Here is a 27,894-nt window from a genome sequence, read left to right on the forward strand (position 1 = left end):
CAACTTTCGTATCAGTTATCCACTTTTGCGAATCTACTTTTATCATTTGTGTTGTCAAAGGGATTCAGGTCTTCAACCTTGTCACAAATTTACAAATAGATCGACTTGACAAAATTAACCCGACTTGAATTACTCGACGCAAAACCAGTAAAATTATACATCAGATGTACTACTATCAGTTGTATTGTTTCTAAGCGCTATAATAAAGTTTTTGAGTTTTGTTTTAAAAATTATGAGTTTTATTATAAAGTTTCCGGCTTCATTCACTTAAACATTAAAGCTAAAAAAATTACAATAAAACTCAAAATCATTACATATAACCTTAGTTAAATTTGAGTTTTAACCCCAAAAAAAAATTAAAATTAAACATATAAATTTTAATAAAGGGTATTGTTTTTTCACATACAGATTTTACTCTTTCACATACAACGTTTACAATTTTACCCTTGACATTTTCTCTCATCCTCTCAAACCCAATCAATACACCTACCAACAACTACCCGGCACCCGCCCATCACTCCCACAGCCTCGCATTGAGCGCCCACCTTCCGGCAGTCCCACCACCACCCTTCACGGATGAGATTTTACTATGTTGCAAATGCATTTCCCCCAAGCCAAAAAGATACTTCACGCATGCTACAATAGTAATGGTATCAAATTTGTTGAAGGCTTTTATCTCAGTCCTCATAATTGGTGGTAGTGGCCCCATCTTGTTCATTGCGCTATAAATAAATTTGCTACCTCATCAAAATGCAGCCGCATCAGTGTTGCATACTACGGGATTCGGTTGATTGAGATATACTAACTGAATCAAGTCTAATAGAAATACAGCCCTAATTGAACAAAATAACAAATCAATTCATCTAAAACAAAATTTTGTGTAGTTTAATTAACAAAAACGAATATTGGTTGATTGATATACTAACTAAGATGAATAATTGAAGTATTTGAGAAAAATTGAGTAGATTTTGAGAGAAAATGTAAGGGGAGAATAAAATTTACTTTTTTAGAGAAATGGTAGTATATGGAAAATTTATGGAAAAATGTATGTGAAAGAGTAAAACGCGTATGTGAAAGATTAACACCGTTAATAAATTCAGGAAAAAATATACAAATGCTCAAAAACAAATAACTATTAAAATAATACATCCGACCGATATATGTTCATTTTTCTTGAGCAACGAACCCAGCCCGGGTGCAAACTCGATTGAGTATATAAGAAGGAGCAGCTCCTTTGAAAAAGAGATGGGAAAGGAAGAAGACGAAGAACTGTAGTCAGAAACTGGAAAAACTACCCCCTAGAATATATATCCTTAAATCCATAATACATTGAACTATTGAAGGATTATTGCACATTTCACTGTAAGCGCCCAATTAAACCCTAATTTGCTGATTTTTTTTTGTTTGGATTACTTATTTATGTACTGTAATTGATTTAGGTTAGTTTAATTGATGCATGCTACTCTAATTGTCAGATTTTAAGATTAGTTGTGTTAATTTTGATGTGTGTAGCTCTAATTTAGTGGAAATGTTTAGGTAATTTATGATTTAATTAATCTGGGATTGTTGCTATTTGCTGATATATGAAATATTAGAAAAATCACAAAATCTCATTGAAGACGGCACGTATCCGTCACTTTGGAGTGACGGATACCATTTCCTCTCACAAATGACCCAAATAGAGGAGAGAGGGAAGCACATGGGGGTGCCCCACCTTGTCCCCCTATCCGTTTTGTGAGTGGCATTACCCGTCATTTGCTCCGACCCGTCTTCAGCAAGACTAACTGTAGAAAAATTCTGGTGCCCTCTAAGAGGACCGTCCTCCTTACACCTAAAGGCAATTTACCAAATGGAATATTATAAAGGTTTAGGTGGAAGGAGTACGGTCCTGGTGGAGGACACGAGAATTTTTCGAAATGTTAATACCTTACTGTGGAAAAATTGTGAGGAAGAAGGTGATGCATGCAGTGACTGTTCACAGTGGTATGATTAAAGATTAATGATTTCTTCATAATGTTGCACAAATGAAAGGAAATTCAAAAATTGACGGAATAAGTCGCTTGAGTTGAGAGATTTGACAGCAAATTTCGGCTAGAGAGAGTTTATGAAAGAGTGATATTAGAGAAGTGTATTTTAAAAGGAAGTAATTGTTATTTGGTCACCTGTGTAGATTTACCGGCTTTGTTGTTGGTAGTCGGGAATTGGAAACAACACCCTCTGAAAAATTGGTCACTGGAAGAAGACATGGGGATCAGTAGTCAGCAGCTGGAAACAGCACCCTGTAGAAAATTCACCCTTAAAACTGAGGAATCAGCCTTCAGTAGGCGCCACAACTATCTCTATCCCACCAAAGTCTACCTCCTACGACCACCGCCCTCTCTCTCCTCCGACCACCTACCCTGGATCTTCTCCACTTCATCCACCGAAGACGTCATCCCATGCCACCCCCTCACCTTTAAACCCCACCCCTTGAACCTTCCTCAAAACTTTGACATCAGCCTCCTCCGTCGCTCCACCATTGCCATCTCCCTTCGCTTCGACAAATCCTATCCTGTTGACCATCTCCTGATGGTTCCCACCCCGCCGCATCTGGATAATCTAAGCAAGGCTACTTTGTTTGCTTTGTATGGAGGCGGTCAACTCCGGGGTTGCCCTCACTTCTCTAAGGCGGAGCGCGAGTCGGGTACCTCGCCGTGGGTCAAGTTATCTCCCGACAATTTCGATGACATTGCCGTCTATGGCAGCCGGACATACGCAGTAGATAGGGAGGGGTATACGCAATTGATTATTCATTATAAAACTATTACAAGACTCGACATGGGCAGAATGGTAGCTTATGTACCTGAATGCTATTCAAACGAGTTTAGGTGGCGGAAACGGTTTGTGGACGACGGAAATCTGTACTTGGTGGTTCGTACGGAGGAGAAATCGTTCCGAGTTTTTATGCTTGAGGGATCTTGTTGGGATGAGGTTAGGGGATTTGAGGGTAATAAGGTGTTGTTTATGGCGAGGGATTATTACTTTTTCCGAAGGGCGTCGAGGAAGTTTCTAGGGAGGGAGTATAAGAACTGCATTGTGTTTTCTGAGGCTGCGTTTCCCCAGTATGGCAAAGATGGTTGGGAGTTCACTGAGATTGATAATGTTCGGAGATGTGAGGATGATATTGCGATTTTTCGATTGGGTGATAGGGTTTTTGCTCGGGAGGGTGAAAATTCGGGTTTTCCCAAGATTGATTGGTCACCTCCTGCTTGGATTTTCCATGCTTCGTCAGTCACAGCTGATGGATATGAGACTTATTATGAGACAGAGTCAGAAAGGTAGTCGAAATGCTGTTACTCCGTATTAGATTTTTTAGCATGCTCATGATGTTTATTGTGAATTTGTGATAAAAGTATGGTATAATGATATGTTTAGACATTAGATTAGATGGCTAGTATTTCTGAAATTGTTAGGTGCTAGAAGGCTGTAGCCTGTAGGTATTCGGTAGTGTATTAAGCATTTAAGCCTGTACCAAGGTTTATGGTTAGGTTTCATACTCTCTCTAGCTATGATTTTAAATCTATAGGGGCCGAATGACCACTAGTTATGTATGTAATTAAACAAAGTAGTTCTTTTCTGAAAATTGACATAAATAGTTGCCTTTTCATTACCAATGGGCCGAATGCCTCCTTACATTGTAATGTATCAGCCAATCGATGCAATCTCAGAAGAAATTTTCATCAGCCTCTTCTTTATTTTTCAAAGACAGGTAAGGTTGCGTAGATGTTGACCCACGCTTAATACATCTCTAACCAAGTTTATACTTTGTACTTCCGTGTTTGGTTTGACCATTTTTGAATTTCATGTTTTGAAATCTTTCATCTTTTGTCTACGGTCTCTTAATTTGTGACTCAACACTTTTCACGACTAGCACTTTCCTCCACCGTCCACATGTTATTTATCCTTCTTATTAGAAACTGTTGGTAAAAGGGTTAGATATATGTGAAGTAATATCCAAGTAGGAATTGGACCTTTAGTCTCAGATGCTATATTCACTGTAGAATGCAAAAATTGCTTGGCTATCTGCTGCATGAATAAATATTACAGTAACTTGCTAACCAGTAACCGTGTGCATACTGATGGGAATGGTTTCCAGAGAAGAGTGCTGACATGAAAAACAATTGTTTTCCTTGTTTTCGGTGAAGGGAGCATGATGATGAAGGCTGGGATTCTGACAGTACAGATAAGAATGATGGAGAGCTGCACTCTGACTTGAAGGATTTAAACAATAAAGATGAGGAAGAGCAAGAAGAGATGGAGTCTGATTTCGGATGTCAACATCATGATGAAGAAAGGGTGGAATCTGATTTAGATAGTCAACATCAGGTGGATGGAAAAATGCAGCGTGATTTGAACAGTCAGGAAAAGGAGGATGAAGAGATGATTGAGGGTGATGCATCATTGCAAGAGGAAGGTATAATGCCTTCTCTTTCTACTGTTGAAGAAGAAGTTAGAAGAACTCTTCTTAGTATGAATAGCAGTAATGGAGTTGAGGGAGGTAATAACTTTTAACTTAGAACACATGACAAACAGGCCTCGTGCCCTTTTCTTTTCCTTTGGTTCTAGACTTCGGACTTTTCATGTTGATCAATATATTGTTGCAGAGACGTCAGGGAAAATCATCAATCATTCGATACCTAAAGCTTCTACATCCTCTACGATCAAGGTACTAAATAATTCCTTTTTAAGCCACCATTTTATTTTGGTCGTCAACCATACTTACCACTGATTTCTCCAAAATACTTGAAGAGATACAAAGTATTAGTAATGTTAGGATTGATAAGAACGCGTTTGACGTTACCATTGAAAAAAATGTTTTAACTACTCCCTCCATTTCCTATTTTCTTCCCATTTGCTTTTTGAAGGTCAAAGTTACTAAACTTTGACCGTAAATATCTTGGAGATTAAAAATATTTAGGATTAATTCATAAGAATAATCCATACTATTGGTCGTCTTCTTATAATAATCCGAACTTCGGTTTAACTCACAATAAACCTAACTTCGGATACTATCTTCTCAAAATACACCAGCTCAGTTTTAACCTGCTACATCAGGTTGAGATGAGCGCCTATATCAAATTACCTTATCCCCCTTTACTGCTTCCTTCCAACATAATTCCCCGTCAATTTCCACATCACACCCCCACCGCATATCACCACCACCATACACCAAGCACAGTTACAACCTATCGCCTACTCCTCACCACCTGACCTACTGGCCACCACCTTCCTTAACAGGGTTAATGGCGGGATCAAAACAAGGCTTTAGTAGAATCAGAATTGGTGACAAGGACCATCTCAAACTTAACCCGAGGTAAGCTATTGTAAACATCCTTGATGGAGCAGAAAAAATGAGATCCAGTAAATATAGAGAAGGAAACACAGCAAATGATAAGGTGTTTCCGGAGAATGACATCGAAAATTCGAAACCAAAAATCTCACAAGTGGAGCAGCGGACCAATGAACTGTTGAAGTTTTAAATCAAATTTGCCACATTTGCTAAGCTGCTTGTCAGCTTGTGCTTGCTGATGGGCATGGAATTTAAGGACCCAACTTAGAGTGATTCAAGTAGGACGCAAAACAGTAGTGAAACATTGGTTAAATTGTGTGATGCCGTGCAAAATTTAAGAGAAATCAAGAGTAATAGTTTCCCACTCCTAAAATCTAACATATACCAATGGATTCCGATTGATTGGTCAGCGATAAATCTCCGGGAAAACCATGAGATACTTGGAAATGGTTCGCACCCCCATAACAACGAAACTCAATCTCAAAGCTCTTGTCGTCATCAAATTTCGATGCCCTTGTCCACCGCTCCTCCATCATCATTTGGCGGTTTTCCAAAACCCCAGATCCCCAATTCAATTGGGTCGTGAACGTTAATTTTTGGGGTTAAGCTAAGATGCATGGGTGTGGCAGTGAGGGTGGCTGTAGGAGGTCCGTGAGATGGGGTAGTGGTTGCGCTGATGGTGATTGTGGGTGGATGATAGTAGTGGTGACTGGTGAGTGGTGGTGAGAGTGTGACTGAGATTGGGAAGGTAAATAATTAAAGAAAGGGAAGAGGTTTATTAACTCAAAACAATAGAAATATAGAGGAAAGTTTACTTGTTAACCCGGTAGTAGGTTATTCAGATTGTTGCGAGAAGACGGAGGTAGTAGTACGGTTTATTGTGAGTTAAAATGAAGTTCGGATTATTATAAGAACACGATCAATAGCTTGGATTATTCCTATGAATTAATCCAAATATTTAATAGATAAAACTAAAATATTAACATTTGTTATCAAACCATTTTTCACAAAATATTATTTCCAACCGTAAAAAGTAATGTTTGCTTGTCGGAACTTATGGTCGAAGTACCGTCTTGAAGACTGTGAAAAAGCAATTGGGAAGAAAAGAAAAAATGGAGGGAGTATTATATATTATGAGAAAATATCGGTTAAAGTCCACATTGTTTGACCAACAAATTTGAATGAGGTCAGTTTATATGAAATGGAGGGAGAGTATATCTTCATGGTTTGTGCCAATTATAGTGCTTCATTTTCATTTTTTATGTAGAGCTGCAAATGTGATTCTGCAACTACCAAATTTGAAGGACTTGATATAAGATCCGATTTAGTTCCAACATTGCAAATGATTTGGCGGAAGCATGGGAACATAATAAAAGACAGCATTCTGCGCAGTGCTGACATGATTGCTAGGGCGTTGGAGTCGTTGGCCACTATGGTAAGAATACTCGAGGACAACTTGGCCCAATTCTTGAGTGATAGCCAAGCTGATTATTTAAGCTCCACATTGTCAGATCTAAAATGCATACATTTCAGAGTGTATTGGTTGAATTCTTATGTTGATAAGGCTTTAAAAATACATAAGAGCAAGTCTTTGGTGGAATCATTGAACAATCTCGGCCAATTAAGCTCCCAAGTCAGTGAACGCAGAGCGGTTCTCCTTGACGAATTAGCTAAACTCAATGACGAAGAAAACAAACTGAAGGAAGCGATGGAGAAGGTTTCCAAGATGCTTCCTTTCTCTGGGCAAGTGAAGTTTGATGAGCCCGTTGGAGCGGGGCTCGCGCTTGACCTTGTTGGTAATCGGCCAATCACTTAGTTAGGGCTCATATGTATTGAGCATGGGAAAGTGTCTGCTTTACCATATTTTTCAGTCATGGTCAAAGCAATGTTTAGATCTGTGTTTTCTCATGAATGACTAACTATTAGTATACTAGATTACTAGATATGTCGCCTATGTGTAGTGCGTGTATATGTTTGAGGTTGTAATATGAGCATATTGTGGACTTGTTATGATCAATGCTCATGGTAGAATCGGTAATTAACTATTGTCCATGAGTTCTGGTGTACTTGTCGATTACGTTCTTATAAAAGTAATCTAAGTTCTACATCACGTGAGGATTGAATTCTGTAAACCCCCTTGTGTATTTAACATGGAAAATTCTTATGGTGAGTTAAATTTGAGAAATGAGTCGTTGAAAGCTGGGAATAGGGAATCAGTTTAGAAAAAGTAGAGATGTTATGGAAAGGATCGGAGCTCACCCATTTTAGCCTTCAGAAAAAGTAGAGATGTTGTTGCAGCTTGCAGGGCTCTGAAGAGGCATATTGGCCTGAATGACTGCTGAATGCTTTCCCAGCTTATTAAAAAGAGCCTTGAATGGTATCTGCTACTCGCCTATTTCTGATCGGTAATATAATATGATCTCCTTTGTTGTTGGTTCTTTACACTTTCCTTTTTAGGTTGCTGTGTTACCCCAACTCCCAAACACGGGTGTCGTGTCTGACACATGTCGAGTGTTGGATACGGCTATTTTGTGCAAATTTTTCAATTTTTTGGTTTAAAACGAAGTGTCAAAGTGTCGGTGTCAACACGATAGGTGTCGGACACGCGACACGGCAACTAAGTGAAGTGTCGGAGTAACATAGGGTTGTTCCATTAGGTTCTCTACCCTAGTATTTTTAGCTAGATGAAAGTTGTGGTCCGTACTACATCGAAGGACTGCTACTTCATAAGAGAATGAACCACAGCTACTTTAGTGAGCCATTGAGGCACTGGAGTAATGTTGTTGTATAGAGTGCAAGCAAGTGACCTCCTTTTTCCATTCACCTGCACCATCAATGTGAACATCTCTCCCTTGTCGTTGTTGCATTTTAGTTTAATGTAAGTTCTTGATGCAATAGTCTCCTGGAATGACATGAGCTCGCCATCAGTTATGTGTCTCCCTTGGTAATTGTGAGTTCGGAGCATCGAGGGTTGGGAAAAGCGAGTTAGTAAATTCTTGCAGATGCTAACTGGCCGAGCTGCAAACTCTAATTCTGAAACTCGAGTTTTGTTCCAGCAAGACCCGGTTAATATGTTGGTCGTCCATGAAACTCAGGTTGCAATTTATGAAGCCCAGCTGAAATGTATATAGCAGGATAGCTAAGTACATTTTATAGGTTTAATATGGCTTTGTAAAAAGAGGAGAGGAAATTACATTCAAGCTTGAGTTATTGAGAGAGACAGAATTCAGAAAGATGAACAACAGACAGGTGGAATTCAACCATTCATCATCAGAGATAATAGTCTGATAATTTTTTGAATATTTGGTTTTGGGGCACTTTAAGAACCTCAAGTTAGATTTGATTTAATAGAATGAGTAATTTTTAGCAATAAATTTTGAATATTGACTAGTGTGAGTTGAATTTTTTGGATGCTTGCGCTATCCTACATTTTACAGTTTTGTGAAGTTATATTGTCCTGAATTCTGAACTGTTGGACTGATTATGATGTTTCGCTACACATTTCTTGTTTAATGAGTATTACTGCGTAGTTATTAGGAAGTTTAAATCGTTAATGTTATTTGTGTAAGGCGTAAGCTGATGTTGATCGTTGCTGGTTTTGGAATTATTTGCTTGGTTCTGAGTACAATTTTCAGGAAATTAGCATTATGTCTTTTTAAGTAGTTAAATGAATATTTTCGAGCTTAAAGTTTCTGTCTTTTTAGATAGTTGAGCTGGGTTTTGTTGGTAATGACTTGCACCTGAATTTCTGGTTTGTGTTGAGTTAGAAATTATTATGTATGGATTCCAAGGAAAATGAGGATGCTTCATCATAATGCACGCAGTATAATACTTCTTTTGTTGATGAGCAAGTGCAATTGGTGTATACAGGACTATGGATATAATGGACAAGCACCTAGAGCCATCAACACGCCCGGTGAATCCGTAACAGATATCGAGAAAGAACAGAGGGGCAGACTGTTACTCAGCTTCTAAAGGAGGTGTGTCCCTAGTAATTGCCTCTTTCTTGATCCTCAGATTTGGTGCTTTGAAACAATCTAAAAATGACAGTTATGCTGCTATCATGGTTTTAAATATTAGCCACGACACTGCATCGTGACCGTGTTAACAAGGTTTATAAAACTACCATCACCTTTAGAGGCAATATCGGTGACATACTCGCATTAATAGCTCGACAACTGAGAAAATGTTCACCAAGGCTGATTCAGAGACAAGGTCTCAAACCGAGGTTAAATACTATGGTGGCAATAATGACTAAATTGTGCAATCAAATGATTCAATATTCCTCAAGGAAAGAATTGATCATGTTATAATCCCATTTGACAGCTTTGAAAATCCAACTTTCAAAAATTGAATTTGATGTTGGTTCTTTTGCATGACTAATAGTTAACACTCTCAAGTTTATGTGTCTGCATTATTGGTTCTTAATTCTTATGAACTGTTAGGTTTACTTCTCAGCAGTGTTGTAATTAGATGGGTAAAATGATAAAACTCACACAAGTATGGTTAATCTATATATATATCGGCTTAATCCTATGTTTTCTTTATCCATCCTTTCACAACAGAAGCTCGATCGGTTGATATGTATCTCCCTACAAGTAAGGCTATGATCTACAAAACACCAGGCTTGCAATAAAACAATGGTATTCAAAGCATTTTTGTTGATGAGGACAATCCAAGTGATCCTAACTACCAAGATGGTGGCAAATTGGTAAGCAATCACGACGGTGGCAAGACGGTCTTCATCTTAAGCTGTAAACTGTAAGACAGTCCTTGAGATAATAGCTGGTTGGAAATTATCGTTTGGTGCTTTAAGTTTCGACTCCGGTAAGTCTTATCCACTCTTAACTTAAATAAAAAACTAATTTTTTTTTATTTTTTTTTTAAAAAAAGATGATCCATTGTTATTGCCAAGTTTCAAAGTGACCCACATTCATAAGTCACACTCTAGGACTATCAACCACACCTTACAAGGAGCCTAATAAATTTGTTATATGGTTCATTCCTGAAATTTGTATGCATTAGGTAGGCTTATCATTGAGATTACAGATTTTTTTTTGTGAATGTATACACTAGCCTAACCAGGATTTTAGTTAGGGGACAATAATTTTCAGTGGAGATGAACTAATTACGTAATAAGCTAAATTAAAGGAAAACGCAAAAATCTTACGTAAGACTTTCAAAATTTTCTTGTCCAGTAGGGACGCTCGCCTCTGCTCCTAAGTCCTAACTCCCTTTAATTCTGTCACTGAATGCGTAGATATTTAGGGAAATGGATCCTCTCCATTTCCTTTCTCTCCATTTCTTCTCACAATTTATTTGAATAATAATTACCCCTTTCACTCCCATTTTCCCTTTATTTTTATGCGTAAATTTAGAACCGTTAGATGTTGCCAAAATGCGATCCGGACCATAAATAAGAACTTGCCTCTCCATTTCTTTTTAGGAAATGGAGAGAAAATGTACTCGGTATTTAGATACCAAAATACCAACCCGAATTTGTTTATCAGAAATATCTAGCTGGAAGCCTGGAACTAACAATTTCGGCTGTCATAGAATCTTACGTACCTATCGGCTATCACATTATAAATCAACAAATTTAACATCTTTCGTAGTCTCATAAATTCACATACCTTTTCAATATCACAAATCTTGCTACTTACTTCAATGGAGTTACATAACTTACAACTTGCTACTCATACTGCAAGTTTTTTTGCTTTATTTTTATTCTTTTACTGTCTGTTAAGAATGATTAAGAGCAATTTTACGACGAAATACCCACCTCAACCTTCAGGTTCATGGCCAATAATTGGTCATCTCCATCTTTTTCGAGGGTTTTCCCACAAAACCTTGGGCAAACTGGCTGATAAATATGGCCCTATGTTCATGATTAAGCTTGGTGTAACCAAAGCCATTGTTGTTAGCTCACATAAACTGGCAAAAGAATGCTTAGGCGTAAATGACAGAGTGTTCATGGATCGACCTCAGACATTATTCATGGAAATTGTGGCTTATGACAATGCCATGTTTGGTCTCGCCCGGTATAGCCCATACTGGCGTGACTTACGCAAGTTAACCACTGTTGAGTTCCTGTCGAATCACCGGGTAGAGATGTTCAAAAATGTCAGGATATCGGAAATAAGCTCTGCCATGAAAGACTTAATGGCCAAAAGGAGCACAAAACCAGTGGACATGAAACTATGGTTCAACAATGTAGTCTTGAATTCAACAGTTAAATTGCTTGTTGGAAAGCCATTGAAGGAAATCTGCCAAGGCGAAGAATATAGTAAGACGGTGAAAACAATAGGGAAGTTCTTTCAACTTGTAGGCGCATTTGTTCCTGCTGACACACTTCCATTTTTGAGATGGTTTGATATCGGAGGGTACGAGAAAACCATGAAGAAGGTTGCACTATAGATGGACCAAATTTGTCAAGGATGGCTCGACGAACATAAAAACAAAACAATTTCCGTAGAGGGGAAGGAGAAGGAAGGTTTCATGGATGTAATGGTTAGTCGTGTATTCGAGATGGAAAAGGATAAACCTACCAAATTTGGAGCAGATACAATCATCAAAGCTACTTGCATGGTAATCTATATACTGCACGCTAACTTCTCTCTTTAAAATGCTTAATACTACCTCCATTTATTTATCGTCCCCATTTGATGTTACTGGTGAATCGATTATCAATTTGACCATTAATTTCATTAGATATATATTCATACATACAGTGTAAAAGTTATGTTCCATTTAACTTCTGAAGAAGGAAATGAGAACTGTAATGTTTGTTAAATCTGCAGACATTTTTAGCGGGAACGCAAAGTATAGGAGCAACCATGACATGGGCAGTGTCATTGCTACTTAACAACAAAGATGCCATGAAGAAGGCGCAAGCGGAAATAGACAAGATTGTTGGGAAAGAAAGACAGGTGAAGGAATCAGATATTAAGGACTTACCATACTTGGACGCCATCCTAAAGGAGACATTGAGACTGTATCCTCCAGGGCCTCTTTCATTTCCTCGAGAAGCCATCGAAGACTGCACTGTGAACAATTACCACATCCCGTCTGGGACCAAATTCTATATCAATCTCCACAAGATACAACGAGATCCAGAAGTGTGGCCAAATCCTTTGGAATTTCATCCTGAAAAGTTTTTTTACAACACAGAAGGATTTAGATTTCAAGGGCCAAAACTTTGCATTTACACCTTTTGGAAGCGAAAGGAGGATGTGTCCTGGAATAACTTTTTCCATGAAGTTCATGATGCTTACTTTAGCCACTCTACTCCATGGATTTGAAATCTCAACTCCTTTAAATGAAATAGTTGATACGTCTGAAAGTTTCGGACTAACCAGCTTGAAAATCACTCCACTTGATGTCATCCTGGCTCCGCGTCACCCAGAGAATATTTACAACTCTCCTCTAGCTGTCAATGAAATCTGAATGTAAGACATAAGTATTTACGTATGTTTACTTCTAATACTAAATATTACATGTGTGTCATGTGGCAAATATTGCCTCTTCCTAGGATTTCTTTTTTGCACAAGTGTAACAGTATTAATTAAAGAGAAATATAAAGTTTGAGTTTGAGCCGAGGTATTCGTCTGGGTCAGGTCTGTAATGATTGTAAACATCTTGCAGATAGGTCATTTGTTGGATCAGTTTTGGGATGGTACCCGTGTTGGATACTTCTAAACGAGTTTGAGGTGGGGGATTCCAAAGAAAATGAGCATGCTTAGTTCATTATAATGCAGGCAATATAATACTTCTTTTTACTGATGAGCTAATGCAGTTGGTGCATACAGGACTATCGATATTATGGCCAACCACAGAGAGGTAGTAGAACAGGGAAGAGGGGGTCTGGCCGCAGTGGAGAGTATTGCATGGAGCCGTCAACACCCTCAATGGATCCTTCACAGAAACGAGAAAGAACAGCACGGGGCAGATTTCGCTGCGTAACTTCAGCCCTGTTTCGTGGATCTCCCGTTCTCATGCTACTGAGCTTCTAACCGAGGTATGTCCTTAGTAATTGCCTCTTTCTTTGTCTTTAGATTTGCTGCATTTTAACCATCTAAGAGTAGCATTTATAAGCTGCGATCATGGTATTAAATCAGTCCGTGATACTGCAATGTGCCCGACAGGGTTATCAAGGTTTTATAAGACTACAGTCGCATTTTGAGGTAATATTGGTTACATTAGTAGCTCAATGTCCGAGGAACTGTTTGCGAGGCTGATTCTGTGATCAAGTCTAAACCGACATTTAATACTATGATTGCAATACTTTTACTATTCGAATGCAAGTGTTATTCATGTAGCTAAATTACAGTCACAAAAATCACTAAAACGTGTGTTTTCTACTCTGGGACCCAACAATCACATTGATCTTATCTTATCTTATCTCATAATTATTACTGTACAATTAGCTAATTGTAAGATATGTAAGTCCATCTTAACCTCTTACTGAACATCACAAATCTTGCTCCTTACTTCAATGGAGTTACATATCCTGCAAATTGCTACTCATACTGCAAGTCTTTTTGCTATATTGTTATTCTTTTACTGCCTCTTAAGAATTGTTAAGAGCAATTTTACGACGAAATATCCCTCAACCTTCAGGTTCATGGCCAATAATCGGCCATCTACACCTTTTTCGAGTGTTTTCCCACAAAACCTTGGGCAAAATGGCCGATAAGTATGGCCCTATATTCATGATTAAGCTTGGTGTAAAGAAAGCCGTTGTTGTTAGCTCACATAAAATGGCAAAGGAATGCTTAGGCATGAATGACAAAGTGTTCATGGATCGGCCTCAGACATTATTCATGGAGATTGTGACTTACAACAATGCTATGTTTGGTCTGGCCCGGTATAGCCCATACTGGCGTGACTTACGCAAGTTAACCACTGTTGAGTTCCTGTCGAATCACCGTGTTGAGATGTTCAAACATGTCAGGATATCGGAAATAAGCTCTGCTGTGAAAGACTTGTATGTCAAAAGGAGCACGGAACCAGTGGACATGAAACTGTGGTTTAACAATGTAATCTTGAATTCAACAGTTAGATTGATTGTTGGGAAGCCACTGAAGGAAACATGCGAAGGCGAAAAATACGATAAGATGTTGAAAACAATAGGGAAGTTCTTTGAACTTGTAGGCGCATTCGTTCTTGCTGACACACTTCCTTTTTTGAGATGGTTTGATATCGGAGGGTACGAGAAAGCCATGAAGAAGGTTGCAGAAGAGATGGATCAAGTCGGTCAAGAATGGCTCGACGAACATAAAAATAAAACAATTTCCGCAGAGGGGAAGGAGAAGGAAGATTTCATGGATGTAATGGTTAGTCGTGTATTCGAGATGGAACAGGATAAACCTACCAAATTTGGAGCAGAAACCGTCATCAAAGCTATTTGCATGGTAAGCCAAATTAACATACTCCCTAGTAACTTGCACTGCTTAGAATGCTTAATAGTGATACTGTTCCGTCCTCCATTCATTTATCGTCTCCATTTGATGCTACGGGTGAACCGATTATCAAATTGGCAACTGATTTCAGGAAATATATATTCACATACGCATATATTGTGAACTTTTCATGTTTGGTTTGATAGTATAAATCCTTGGAGGGAGTAATGACTAATTGATAATAAAAAATGTAAATATTCGGTTCTGCAGACATTTTTAGCAGGAACGCAAAGTATAGCAGTGACCCTGATTTGGGCACTATCGTTGCTGCTTAACAACAAAGAGGCCATGAAGAAGGCTCAAGCGGAAATAGACAAGATTGTCGGGAAAGAAAGACAGGTGAATGAATCAGACATTAAGGACATGATATACATGGAAGCCGTTCTTAAGGAGACATTAAGACTGTATCCTCCGGGGCCTCTTTCATTTCCTAGAGAAGCCGTTGAAGACTGCACCGTGAAGGGCGTGAACAACTACCACATCCCGGCTGGGACCCAGCTCTTTGTCAATCTCTACAAGATACAACGCGATCCAGAAGTGTGGCCAAATCCTTTGGAATTTTGTCCTGAAAGGTTTCTAACAACACACAAGGATTACGATGTCTGGGGCCAAAATTTTGCATTTACACCTTTTGGAAGCGGAAGGAGGATCTGTCCTGGAATAACTTTCTCCATGAAGTTCATGATGCTTACTTTAGCTACTCTGCTCCATGGATTTGAGATGTCAACTCCTTCGGACGAACCTGTTGATACGTCTGCAAGTTTCGGACTGACCAGCCTGAAAACTACTCCACTTGATGTCATCCTGGTTCCCCGTCTCCCAGAGAGCCTCTATCACCCTCCTCTAGTTGTCAATGATATCTGAACGAACAATCTATATTATTTACGCGTGCAACTATTAAATAAATAAAGTGTTTGGGTTTGCACAATGTATTATGAGGAAGATTTTTAGTTGAATTGTGTTGTACAGTTTGAGACTTCTGAGTCGTGGACTCGTGGGCTAGGGTCATTTTGTGTTTTGGGTTTGTTGGGGGAGTATTGTTATAGGACGTATCTCTTTCGTGTCATAGCTTGCACATCTTCTCAATCGGGTTTGATACGGTCATTGTAGGTTTGTAGGTCATGACTACAATAATTTTGTTGTTTCTAAAAATGATATAATTTTAAGTGTGTTTCCGGCTTTGCCATTTTTGGTTATGTAGGATCATCTTGGGTATTGTCTCATTTCGAGGCACATGGTTTTGAGTAGTATTATTCCGGATCCAGGAAAATTTAGTTGAGATCTGGGCCAAATCGGTCCTTCCGAGTCTTCTTCAGGTCTCGAGTTTAGAGTTTAGACTTATTGGAGTTTTAATAGCACAGAAGGATTGTTTTGAGGAAATGAAGATGGAAGAAGAAAATGCTCATCAGGCTAGTTTTTCATGCTAGTTTTTGAGCTCTTGGCACGGTCGCGAAATTACGCTTATATATCATTGTATCATACTCCAATCTCATTCAGGAAACACTCCATGGAATTTATGGAAAGCAAGATAGCGAGGAATTTCGGAAACAGGGGAATGTTTCATTGGCAGACGCGAAAATTCTGTAAAAGACGTTGCGTCTTGGGACAAAAACCGTGATGAGGAATGTCGTACTGTCGCGCTATATGCAACAAAGTGAAGTGTCGAAGTAAAACGATTCAAACCTCAACAATATCAATACAAACTTCATATAATCAAAATCATACAATACTATAGGTAGATAGACAAGTTATATATACTCCATAATATAGCATACTCTGCCCAATCATTTGTTTACGTTTGATTAAAATATCGGAAAATTCACATGGTACCCCTAAACATTATCACTTTTCACATGGTACCCAATATTTTAAGTTTGTGTACATTATACCCTCCACATTTCATTTTCATGCACAATATGCCATTTTTGTCGCCATAAATTTTTTTAATTGAGCGTAACTACTACATCGAAATTTGGAATCGACAACTTTTTTTGTTCTAAAATGATTTTCTTATCATAATCTATGATTTGAGATTAAAAAAAATTGTCAATTGGCATTTTCTAGGTTTTTTTCCCGAGAATTTTAAATGACCATAATTTCGATCTTAAATTTCTGAATGACCGTTTTTCGTTTTATAAAATTGTAGATCTCGAAAAGATAATCGATTTTGAAAAAAAAAATGGCCAATTCCCATTTCTGGTCTACGATTTATGCTCAATTGAAAAATTTAAGAACGATAAAAAAGGCACGTCCTACTTGAAAATCAAAGTTTAAGGGTACCATGTACACAAATTTAAAAAGTTGGATACTACGTGCAAAATGGCAAAGTTTAGGGGTATCACGTGAATTTTTCGTTAAAATATTCCTGAATATAAAAGGTAAACAAATGACTGAGACAGAAAGAGTAAGAGATTGCTGAATTGAATTACAGCTTCAAAGGGCCAAGTCTACGGCTAGACGAGAGCGACCTTAAGCTAACAGACGGCTGAGGAAGAACGTATTCTTGATACATATCCGCGAAGAACTTATCAACAATATCAACATAAACAGGACAACTTAACTGAGAATAGTAATTCAGAGCATCTTCAACATCCATGTCTTGTTCTTCATCCTCGACTTCCATCATTTCCAATTCTTTCATCTTATTTGCTAGCTTGCTAAAACTCCCTTCATTTGTATACCTACATGAAGAAGTCACAGAACTCGGCTCAATTTTCGCGACTATGGCAGTTTTGTGATCATCTTTAGTAGTGTCATTTGCAAGGTTTATGAAGGATGACTTGTCGGGAAGCGATTGGTTAGAGTGTTCGATGACATCACAGGGAATAGGAAGATCATGTTGATGGACTTTTTGGTTGATTATCATGCAAGATAAAGGGTTTATGAAGAGGGTTCTTGGTAAATTTCCATGCTTTTCAAATGGGAATTTCTTAAGGTTTTTCAGGGTTTTATGCAAGAATTTTTTGGTTTTTTGTATGGACTTCTTGAAAGACATTTTCCCTTGTACCTCTATGATGCAAGTGTGTTCATGTCAAGATATATAATCATCAGTGGCGGAGCCCAATGACTCAATGAGGGCTAGTAGGGTCAGTCACCCTCGCTAAAAGATGAAAAAACTTACAAGTTTTTAGATGTAATTTCGATTTTTTTTTTCTTGTTTACTGGCTCTATTGTCAGGCTTTGTTCTTTTGGATTGAACTGAACTGAATTTATAGGATCTGAACTTTTCTGAGCTGAACTTATAGGATCTGAACTGAACTGAACTTATAGGATCTGAACTGAACTTATAAGTTCTAAACTGAACTTACAGGGAGTGACTTTAAGTCCAAAAGAACAGGTCTTAGTAATTTGCCTCCGCTGAAATTTTTCACCCCCTAATGTCAAATTCTGGTTCCGACACAGTAATATGGTTGGAAAATGAGGTATGTACTCTATTTTCTCCATGTATGATAATTACATGATAATTAGAATGAATGTGTTTGTACAAGTTAGTTACCAAGATGGCAACCCTGCCAATGCCCCACTCAATGCCTGGCCTCATCCTCTTAAGTGAAAAGCATATTAGATGCATATAAATGTTGCTGCTTAACTTAAAATGGATTAGTATTTATAGGTTAAAATGTTGTCAGGATCGGGATTCTACTTTGGATCGATGGGGAGGGGAGGATAGGATCGAATCGGTAGAATCGGATCGTAAAATCGCAAGATTCTACAAACTCACTAAATATAATTTTTTATTTGGTAAAAACATATAATTAAAAATCAAAACACTTATTTATTAATATTTATTCATAAAATATTGATAATTAATGATTTTAGTATCATCGAACAACTTACGCGAAATTTGGGTTTCACGGTGTCATTATATAAAAATATATATTAATTTTTTTTATTATGGAATCGGATCGTAGGATCGTATTATCATCCCATCTCTAGAAATTTTCAAATTAATAGGATCGTAAGATTTTACAACTATGATAGAATCGTAGGATCCAGGATCGGTCAAGCATTTTTGGATCGTAAAATCGTAGAATCGTTGGATCGAATCGCGATTCTGACAACAATGTTAATGGTATCCTATGCTATTTATAGGGTTATTCAACACCTTAAAGCTTACACCCGAGTGTAATTCGACACCGTAAATCTTATAACTTTCTCGGCTAATATATGAGTTATCTTATTTAACCTACGAGGAATGAAACTAAGAGATAGATGAAAATGTGCAGCAAGAAAAATAATTTCTTCTATCACATGTCCCGATGCAAGGGATCACCGATGACTTTTTAACACATAAGAGTACTTTCTTTGTAAAGGGCGTAGCCAGAAACGAACTTATAGTTTAATATCTTTGCTAAGACTGCATTTTCAGAGATTTTGAGTAGCAGAAATCAATAATTTTAAAATTTCTTGCTACCCTTTGCTTCTATGTAACTCCTGCTACTCTGTAATTTTAACCATGCCCGTTTTTGTCACAATTAAATATGGAGTAGTCGATAAGTTATGGCATGGCGACGACCTGACACAACCGATTGCTTCGACCCGATGACAACATATCAAAGCAAGGGTGATGTCTACATTGTCTAGGCAATGATGAGTAGGTTTGTTCAAGTTGCTAAATTAACACAAATTATGGTTAATTAGGTAGTCCTCATATATTGAAAGAACCCTACGTAGATATGTATAGTTATTGCAAAAATGAATAGGCACTTTCAAGCACTATAGAGAGGTTTATCAATTAAAGGTTGCATGCCAAATTTTAGGGTACAAAAAGTGGAATTGCATTCATTTTTAGATAGGCTGGTCCATTTGTTAATGGTCCCTAAAAATAATTCAATAACGATTGATTTTGGTCCATAATTTTGGGTGGTGCATCAACTGAAAATTGTGGGAATGAGAATTTATTTTATTCGATTTTTAAACATTTGTATTCGATCAAATTTGACATACAAAGTATGTTATAATTGGTATATATTCGCTTAAAAAAAAAAGTACTTCCGGAATAAGAAAGTCAAGGCCAGCTGATCATCCAAGTCCTTATTGGATTCTGGTCTATTTCGGTTAATGTTGATTATAGCATGAATAGAACTATAGAAGTAGAACCGGTTAGACTTCAGGGCAGTAGTAATAGATGAACCTCTAAGAGGTTTGTTCTCATGTCACCTAAGCTAATATATAAATCTATTTACCTACAAACCTTCTACCAACAACAAATAAACGTTCATATCATGGTCCACTAAACTTTTTCTACTCTTACATTCTCTCTCCACAAACCTGGATACTAATTTGTAACCCCTCTCATCCATGAACCTCAACACTCATCACCAACAATAGAAGGTTTGTAGACAAACCTCTAAAAAGATGGACATGTCATCCTACAAACCTCTTGATGAACCTCTATTGTTAATGCCCTCAGAAGTGAGGTTGACATAACCCGACCTAAATCTCCCATGAGCGATCCAAAACTAACCATCTTCAAGGTCAACTAACCACATCCATGACATTTTGGGGAAAATGACAAACAGAGTTCAAGTACAAAATACAGTAACAATTGGATGGAGGAAAAAATGTCACCCAACAATGTCACTTTGTGACATTGGATTGCGACATTTTTCGTTCTCTAACTTAGCATGTGTCCGTTTTTAAGTGGGTAGAATACATTAGCAAAAGTGAAAAAAAAAAAAAAAAAAAAAAAAAAAAAACATCGAATGTCATCCCAAATGGGATGAAAAAAAATGAAATTAAAGGGTCGATATATGGGAAAAAGATGTGTAAATGAAAACTTTATATTAATGACATTAATGTGATTTTAGTCATGGATGAAGATGGTCCTAAGAAAATTATATATCTCGTGTCTCATCTCATCTTCCCATTATCTCATCTTACGATTATCTTTTCATAATTACAAGCCAAACATTAACATAAGAGTGACATAATGAGACCTAAACCACCCTTGATCGATCCCATTTTATGTCTCATCTCATGTTAGTATGTCAGTTATCTTCTCATATTGACAAGCCAAACGCTAGAATAACACCATTACCCCGGTGCCCCAATGAGATAAGGTAAAACCGAATGAGAGGTATGATAACTCGACCTAATTCTTGATGACAAATCAAAAGAAGATAAAGTAAAACCGAATGAGAGAGATGATCACTCGACCAAATCCTTGAATACTACTTCCTCTGTCCCAATCATTTATTTACCTTTTTTTAATACGGAATATATTCTTTATAAAAGATATTTTAATAAAAGGTAAATAAATGATCTGGACAGACGAAATAATAAATCTTCTTATTTATCATAGCTTGGTGCTTACTTTTAAATTTGTTAATCACTGTTTTGCAAGCTTAAAAGTCAATGAAGCATTGAACCTTGAACAGAAAAGAGAGGAATAGAATTCTGTTCTTATATGAGACAACAGATAGGCAACAGTACATTTGTACAATGCAGAAACTTATGAGGACAGTTTTGGTGGGTTCAAATATGGAGCATTCTGAGAGTACAGTCTCAATCCCACATTTATCTAAGATAATGATATACAGTTAATTTGCTGCACTAGTATTACAAGTGCAGCTGTTGAGAATCATAAATAGAATTATGAAAATGGAACCCACTTTACAACCAGAAATTCCAAGTAGAAATATACATGGCATCATGAAACATCTACCTATTTTCTCGGAATTGTGAGAGGTCACAAGCTTGTGACGGGATTAGCCCGTCACAAGCAAGACTAGCTGTTGTCATATATAGTCCCTCCGTGTCAATCATTTGTTTACCTTTACTATTCTTTGTGAGGGGTATTTTGATTGAAGGTAAACAAATGATTGGGACGGAGGGAGTAATCAGAATTACTTCAAAGTTCGAAAACAAAGTGTCAGAAAGTAGGGCACAGGTTTAAGGTCTAAAAGAAGAATCTGACAAAGCTCAAAAATTCTAATATTGTTTTCATTTGTGAAAAATTGGAATCTCGGGTGTTATGCTAAAAAATGCGACAGAAAACAAAATAAAAAGGCCTAAACTAAATGCATCTACCCGAGTAACCCAATATGAATTAGGCATAAACAGAATTACCTGAGATCTGAATTTACAGAATCAGACCGTGGCTAGCCTGAACTTTGCTGGGCCTAATATTGTACCGATCAGATCATACCTGACCTGTAAGGCTGAAGCCACTTAAACAGTAACAAAATTACCCAGGTCGAGATAGCCATATGCAGGTAAATTTTGAAGCACAGAAGCTATCTTTCAAAAATTTATTGCACCCAACTTTACATTATGATTATCTAAAGAAAAAGAATAGTGCAGTATGTTATACTTCATTTAGTCTATGCTGAAAATTTTCAAACCAGTGAAGCTATATCTTTTGAAAATTTATTGCACCGCAACTTTACATGCTTATCGAAAGAAAAGGAATAATGCAGAGTGGTAGTATATTTCAGTTAGTCTCTGCACATCAATGGTAAAAATGACAAAGAAGCCTTTTGAAGTAGCCCTAGAAAAATGATGGTGACTATACATTTGTACTTGACTCATTTAAGTTTCAGAGTACCCCATTTCGTAACTGCAAAACTTTATTATATCAACTTACTTTGTTCTTGTTATTCCTGAAGAACTGATGCAGCAATCTGTGAATTTCACCGTAGTTAGCTGTAGAGACAAGACGGTCCTTTATCCACTGAGGTAACTTGTTGGATGGGTGTGAACTGCTTTGCCTTGAAGGATCAAAAGCATAACGTGAATCAACCAACAAAATAGCAGCATAATCATTTATATGACGGATAGCTCTACCTGCAAAAGTGAACAAAATACATACGAAATCTTAATTGCATTTGTTATGAGAATAAGCATGGCTTAAATTTCAAATTTGTCATTTGGGTTGTTGATAAGGTTATTCTCTTGTCAAATGGTTTAAGATGGGGTTAATGAGTCAGATACGGGTCTGATCAGGCGAATTCAACTTTTGAGTCCTTTAGGGTTTCCCTACGCAGGACTAATTTGAATCTAGATCAAGCTAATCAGGTCAAGTCCGATTGTTAGGACTATACGTGTTGAAAAAAAAAATAGTTATCAAAAGTAATCTTCAGAAAAAAAAACAGAAGCTACTCCGTGATACATAGTCAGCGAGTATAATACGGAGTAGCTAATATAATGGTCATACTCACCAATTGACTGATTCACAGCTTTCATGCAAAGATTTTCATAGTACTCTTTCCCTCTGCGCTTGCAACGTCGTAGAATGTCAAATCCAGCTTGAACATCATTAACATTAGAAAACGTCTGCAAGTTTTTGCAGGTGTTTGTGTCAACAAGCCCTTCCATATGCTTTATTCTCTCAATTAACTCAATATCTGATGGACTTGGGTAAGGAAGCCCGACCATGACTATACACCTACCCATCCCGTCACTGAAGTTGATGCCTTCTGATATCTTACCACCAACAACAGCCAACAATACTGCACCGCTTTGAGATGTTTGGTGTTCTCCAGCATTTCTATTGGAAAGCTTATGAATTGTTTCCCTGTACTCTTTTAGAACTGCCTCAATATCTGAACTACTTCGAGGTTCTCTGAACAAACGCTTCTTTCTTGTAATTCTCTGAAGAATACCAGATGTTTTCCATGCCTCATAGACCTTGGCCTCGTAATCAAATGAAGAGAAGAATACAACTATTCCATCGGGAACTACAGTTACCACATTGCTAAGCAGAAGACCTAGCTCTTCAATCTGCACTAACATGAAGAAAGTGGTCAGTACCTCTGATAATTTCCATGGTAAATGTATTCAAGTTAGAAAACTCAATGATTTACTTGAACTACTATCGCAACATTACCCTAGTGCGTCAATGACTCCAGCCAGTGGCAAGATAAGAGGGTTGAATGTAAATAGTCCTAACAATGTGTTAAAAACAAAGAGAGGCTGATGACCTATAATAAAATTGTCATAAAATGCATATGCACTCTCTGCTATTTCATGATAAGGAAGCTTACAGAATTTAGTGAGGCATTTGGCTTTACTGAATCATATTCCAAAGCCAGAATTAGTGATGAAATAATATTTTCCAATACTAATCTGACCATTGAAGTGAATATTTTTCAGTTATGTTTCAAATTGCATAGTGAGGGAACTAAATGACTTACTGTCTTTGACAAACTTCTGGAAGTATAGCTGAAATCGAATGACTGGCCAGATGGCCCACGTGAGACAGCAATGGGCAGAATACTCTCTGGAGGAACAATATGGCCACATGAAAAGAAATGTAAATGATCTAGTGGTAACCAGGGGAAGAGCCGCTCTCTTGTCTCCTCTATAGGCTGCAGAGTTCCTCCAACCATCACAACTGCATGAGCTTGATTTACAATCTACAAAGAGCCAATTAAAGTTTTAGTGAGTCAAGCTGAAGATTCTCTGCAAGGGTCCTCTTGAAGGAAGGAGATAATTTAGCACATGGAAACGGAACACAATTGAGTCTTGTATGGTCTCACATTCGAGACCATGTATTCCTCATTTATTTTATACAAGGTTAATGGATTGGTCTCGCATGTAAGACAGTCTTACAAAGCAATCGGAAGTCCAAAAAATGAAGCAAACCTCTGAAAAGATTTTTTCACCAGTGAGCATAACATATTTGATGAATGCTTCTTGCTCACCCGTGTCGCTTGACTTCCTTTTTGAAACTATGACCCTCCCATCAACATTTTTGTTTGTCAACGCCAACAACAAATCAAGTAGTGCTCGGAAACCAGACAAGGTGCTTCCCCCATCATTATTTACAGAACCATCAGGCTTCTGTTTTTCAAGACAAATCAGCTTATCTCCATACCCACTGACCTAAAAGTGTAATAATAAGTCAGCTATAAACAACTTTAAGTTCATTTGTATAATGGAAAAAGAATGCTACTGCAACCAGTGCATACCTTGTGTATGATATTGCTCTCCTTCACGTAATTTATCAACTTCACAAAGTTGATGTTGTCAATATTCAGAGTAAATAAAAAATCATTTATCTCCACCGATGATTCACTTGAACCTTCCTGTGTAGCCTTTTCAGTTGCTTCACTAATTGCACTATCATAGAGTGTAGCCTGGATAAACGCCCGAGTCAGAACCATTAGAGTCTGTATGTATCTCCTATTTCCAGCTCCCAAGCGACTATGAAATTTTTCGAGGTACTTTTCCAAGTGTTGATGCACATTTTCCAGCTGAGGAAGCAGAAGTCAGCAAACATAACACCTTCAGAATTTTTGTATCAACAGTTAAGCACTAAAGCTACTCAAAAAAGATCTATTTACGACCTTAGCTAATGCGTTTTCTGACTTTATATCCAATATTATTCTACATGTGAAGGTATAGTATTGTGCCTTTAAAATCAGGGTTTTAAGTATAAATAGCCAAAAAAATACAGCTATAAGAAGTTAAGAACTATCAAGAAAAGGAACTCACTTGTGATCCGGTAATTTTTGCATCATACATGCCAATCAGGGAATCAGCTAAATTGTGAGCTTCATCTATTATGATGACATTATTCTTCAAACTGAGGCCAAGGGATTCACGAGATGATTTTGATAGTAGAGATTGATACGGGAGCACGACAAGGTCTGCTGCTGGAACCATTCTTCTCGATCCATAATATGGACAGGTTCCCAAACTGCTGCCAAGACTAACAAGTTCTTCAATGTCTAAAACCTCTTGTTGTGTGACCTCGTTTATGAACTGTTTCTGTAACTTCTGTTTCCGAAGCATTGGGCAGCCAGCTGAAGTCTTGGTTTGACGCATCCTTCTTCCAGGTTCCAGCTTCTGCTAACGTCAGTACCCAAGTCAACATTCTTAAAGCTAACATCTTTACAACAATATCGACCCACTGCCACAAGGGCTCTTGCAGATGGCGAGTAAGGGGGTCAGAAGTATGCAGTCTAACCCTTATGTTAACAGCACATAAAGACTTTTACCATGTACAAATGACCCATTATGAAAATTGCGTCAAGAATTGTGTCGAACGATTGCAACTAAAAAAGAGAGGGGGAAAAAACAATTCAGTGAGCAAACCAAAGAATAGTGAGTTTTAGCTCCAGGGGAATGGCAAACAAAGCTTACATCTTAAGTTTAATCAAAAGGTTACAAAAATATATAGTCTACTTCTCAGCTTAATTAGTTGTACTCGGTAGCTTTTAACAATGAAGTACTTGACATTAGCGTAGTCGTATAAACTTCTTGCAGGCATATCACATATCCTAGTTTGATTAAGCATGTTTTATTTACCGAACATACGAATCTAGGCATCATAATGCAATGTAACTGTAAACTTTCAGCAGTTTACCAAGAATATTGAGACTTAAATGTTTGTATAGAAGATAGGCAAGATATCAGTATATCACACACCTTGATCTTAGAACTTCCATTTTTCTTGCTCTTTTGCAGATCCAAACAGCGTTCATTGATGCTAGTCGGGTTTCCAACCTTCAACACCTCTAATATAACCAAACAGCAACATGTTACACAAGATGGAAACCGACTTAGTCACCAACCATCATGTATATGATGAAATACCGAAAACAAACAAGCATGCTTCTTCCTGTTATAGGCATGTAGCAATCGTATTCTCTACTACTTAAAACGGAATAAACAAACATTGGCAAAGAAACTTATCATAGCTTGCAAACGAAGATAGTTTATGTGAATGGTTGACAGACATTTCTCTTCTTAGCAACTTGCACCAATATTTAAGGACAGTTATACACATCAATTAAAGTCTAACCCTGCAAATTCATCATTCCATTATGCTAGTTATCTCAAGAAATCCATAACAAAGGATTCAACCATTGTATAAAAATTCAATAACACCGAAATATATGATGATGCGAAAGCTATAAACTTTCGAGGTTATACCTTCATTAATGCAAAAATTCTTCCTAGACCCTAAAGTCACAACCTTCAACTCAGAACCAAACACAGTTTTCCTCAACTCCTTTATAAACTGTGAAAGCTGCGAATGCGTCCGACTACAAAAATAAATCTTCAAACCCGCTTCCTCCTCTCCACCATCTTCATCCTCCTCATCACTCGACGAACTAACCGAAACCTCGCCACCTTTCCTCTTACAAACCCCACTCTCATCCTCATCACTCTCATATTCCTCCACCAAAAACTCATCATCCTCTAACTTTACCAACCCATCACCCCTCTTCTCACTACCCACCTTCTCATCCCTCCCATCCCCGTCCTTATTCGCGAACAAGTCATGCACACCACCTGTTCGACGTTTTGCCTCACCGAACTTCTTCACCAAAACCCCACCTTTCTTCTTCCCTTGATCTAGGTTTTCCTTACTAACCACAAATTCCCTCATCCAATCCGGCTCATCATCGGAACCACCCTGGTTCAAAGCGGGTTTCTCCTGATTCTTTCGGTCGACGAGCCACTGCATTGCGCTGCAAATGATGCTAAGGGTTTTGCCTGTACCAGTAGGACTTTCAAGCATGGAAATACCGCCTTGGTCAAGGTATTGATAAAGAGAATTCATGAAATCTTGTTGAATTGTATAGGGTTTGTATGGAAATGCTGGGAATTTCTGCTTCCATTGTTCTTCCGGTTGTGTTTCTTCTACACCCATGTTTTTGTTAATTTTGTTTGTTTATTGTGTCTGAAATTCGGTGGTTCTGAAATAGTGTTGTGTGGAATGAAAATTGTGTTTGTGTGAGTGTGAGATGTGTGATTCGCCATTTTTGAATGTTCCCGCGAAGTAAAACTGTGGTTGCGCGGGAAATATAAAATGGGGGTTGTGTGTTGAAGTGGGCTTTAGGTGTTGTTTGTGACGGCACATATCCGTCATTCTTAAGTGACGGATACCATTTTACCTCACAAAGTACCCACTTTTTCTCTCTTTGCAACACTATTCATGTGGTCCTCTTTCTCCACTAACCCATTTTGTTACCATTTTATCTCACAAAATATCCGCCACAAATGGTAACCCGTCACAAGGGAGACCAATTGTTAGGTGAATGTTTGAAGCATTTTAAGGGCTAAGGGTTTGACCCGACTAACAGATTGGATCGGGTCGGGTTCATGTTCTTGTCTTATTCATGAACCATTCAATTCAAATCCAACCCA

General features: G+C 37.8%; 3 protein-coding genes and 2 pseudogenes across 4 annotated transcripts; 3 read left to right on the forward strand and 2 right to left on the reverse strand.

Moving 5' to 3' along the window:
- The first annotated feature begins 1,178 nt into the window (after positions 1–1,178).
- LOC141610919 (uncharacterized) lies at positions 1,179–7,439 on the forward strand. The gene is made up of 5 exons (XM_074429231.1): positions 1,179–1,362; positions 2,171–3,317; positions 4,185–4,537; positions 4,644–4,705; positions 6,597–7,439. The coding sequence occupies exons 2-5, from the start codon at positions 2,245–2,247 to the stop codon at positions 7,143–7,145; spliced, it is 2,037 nt and encodes a 678-aa protein (XP_074285332.1). The 5' UTR covers positions 1,179–1,362; positions 2,171–2,244; the 3' UTR covers positions 7,146–7,439.
- Positions 7,440–10,649: 3,210 nt separating this feature from the next.
- On the forward strand, positions 10,650–12,925 carry LOC141610921 (cytochrome P450 CYP82D47-like; annotated as a pseudogene).
- A 446-nt stretch (positions 12,926–13,371) lies between these two features.
- Positions 13,372–17,795, forward strand: LOC141610920 (cytochrome P450 CYP82D47-like; annotated as a pseudogene).
- On the reverse strand, positions 17,216–17,785 carry LOC141612829 (uncharacterized). Its single transcript, XM_074431578.1, has one exon. The coding sequence runs from the start codon at positions 17,783–17,785 to the stop codon at positions 17,216–17,218; it is 570 nt and encodes a 189-aa protein (XP_074287679.1).
- A 3,733-nt stretch (positions 17,796–21,528) lies between the features above and the next one.
- LOC141610918 (uncharacterized) lies at positions 21,529–27,551 on the reverse strand. Of its 2 annotated transcripts, none has more exons than XM_074429230.1 (9): positions 26,674–27,551; positions 26,167–26,255; positions 25,231–25,584; positions 24,705–24,989; positions 24,379–24,618; positions 23,928–24,149; positions 22,953–23,514; positions 22,379–22,578; positions 21,529–21,953 (listed from the first exon to the last, which is right to left on the reverse strand). In XM_074429230.1, the coding sequence occupies exons 1-9, from the start codon at positions 27,395–27,397 to the stop codon at positions 21,930–21,932; spliced, it is 2,700 nt and encodes an 899-aa protein (XP_074285331.1). In that variant the 5' UTR covers positions 27,398–27,551; the 3' UTR covers positions 21,529–21,929. The 2 variants fall into 2 exon arrangements, with proteins under 2 accessions (XP_074285331.1, XP_074285330.1); XM_074429229.1 differs by having other exon boundaries at positions 21,530–21,945.
- Between the last annotated feature and the right edge of the window lie 343 nt (positions 27,552–27,894).

Source organism: Silene latifolia, chromosome 11, assembly GCF_048544455.1.
Source record: "Silene latifolia isolate original U9 population chromosome 11, ASM4854445v1, whole genome shotgun sequence".
In the NCBI taxonomy this organism is placed as follows: domain Eukaryota; kingdom Viridiplantae; phylum Streptophyta; class Magnoliopsida; order Caryophyllales; family Caryophyllaceae; genus Silene; species Silene latifolia.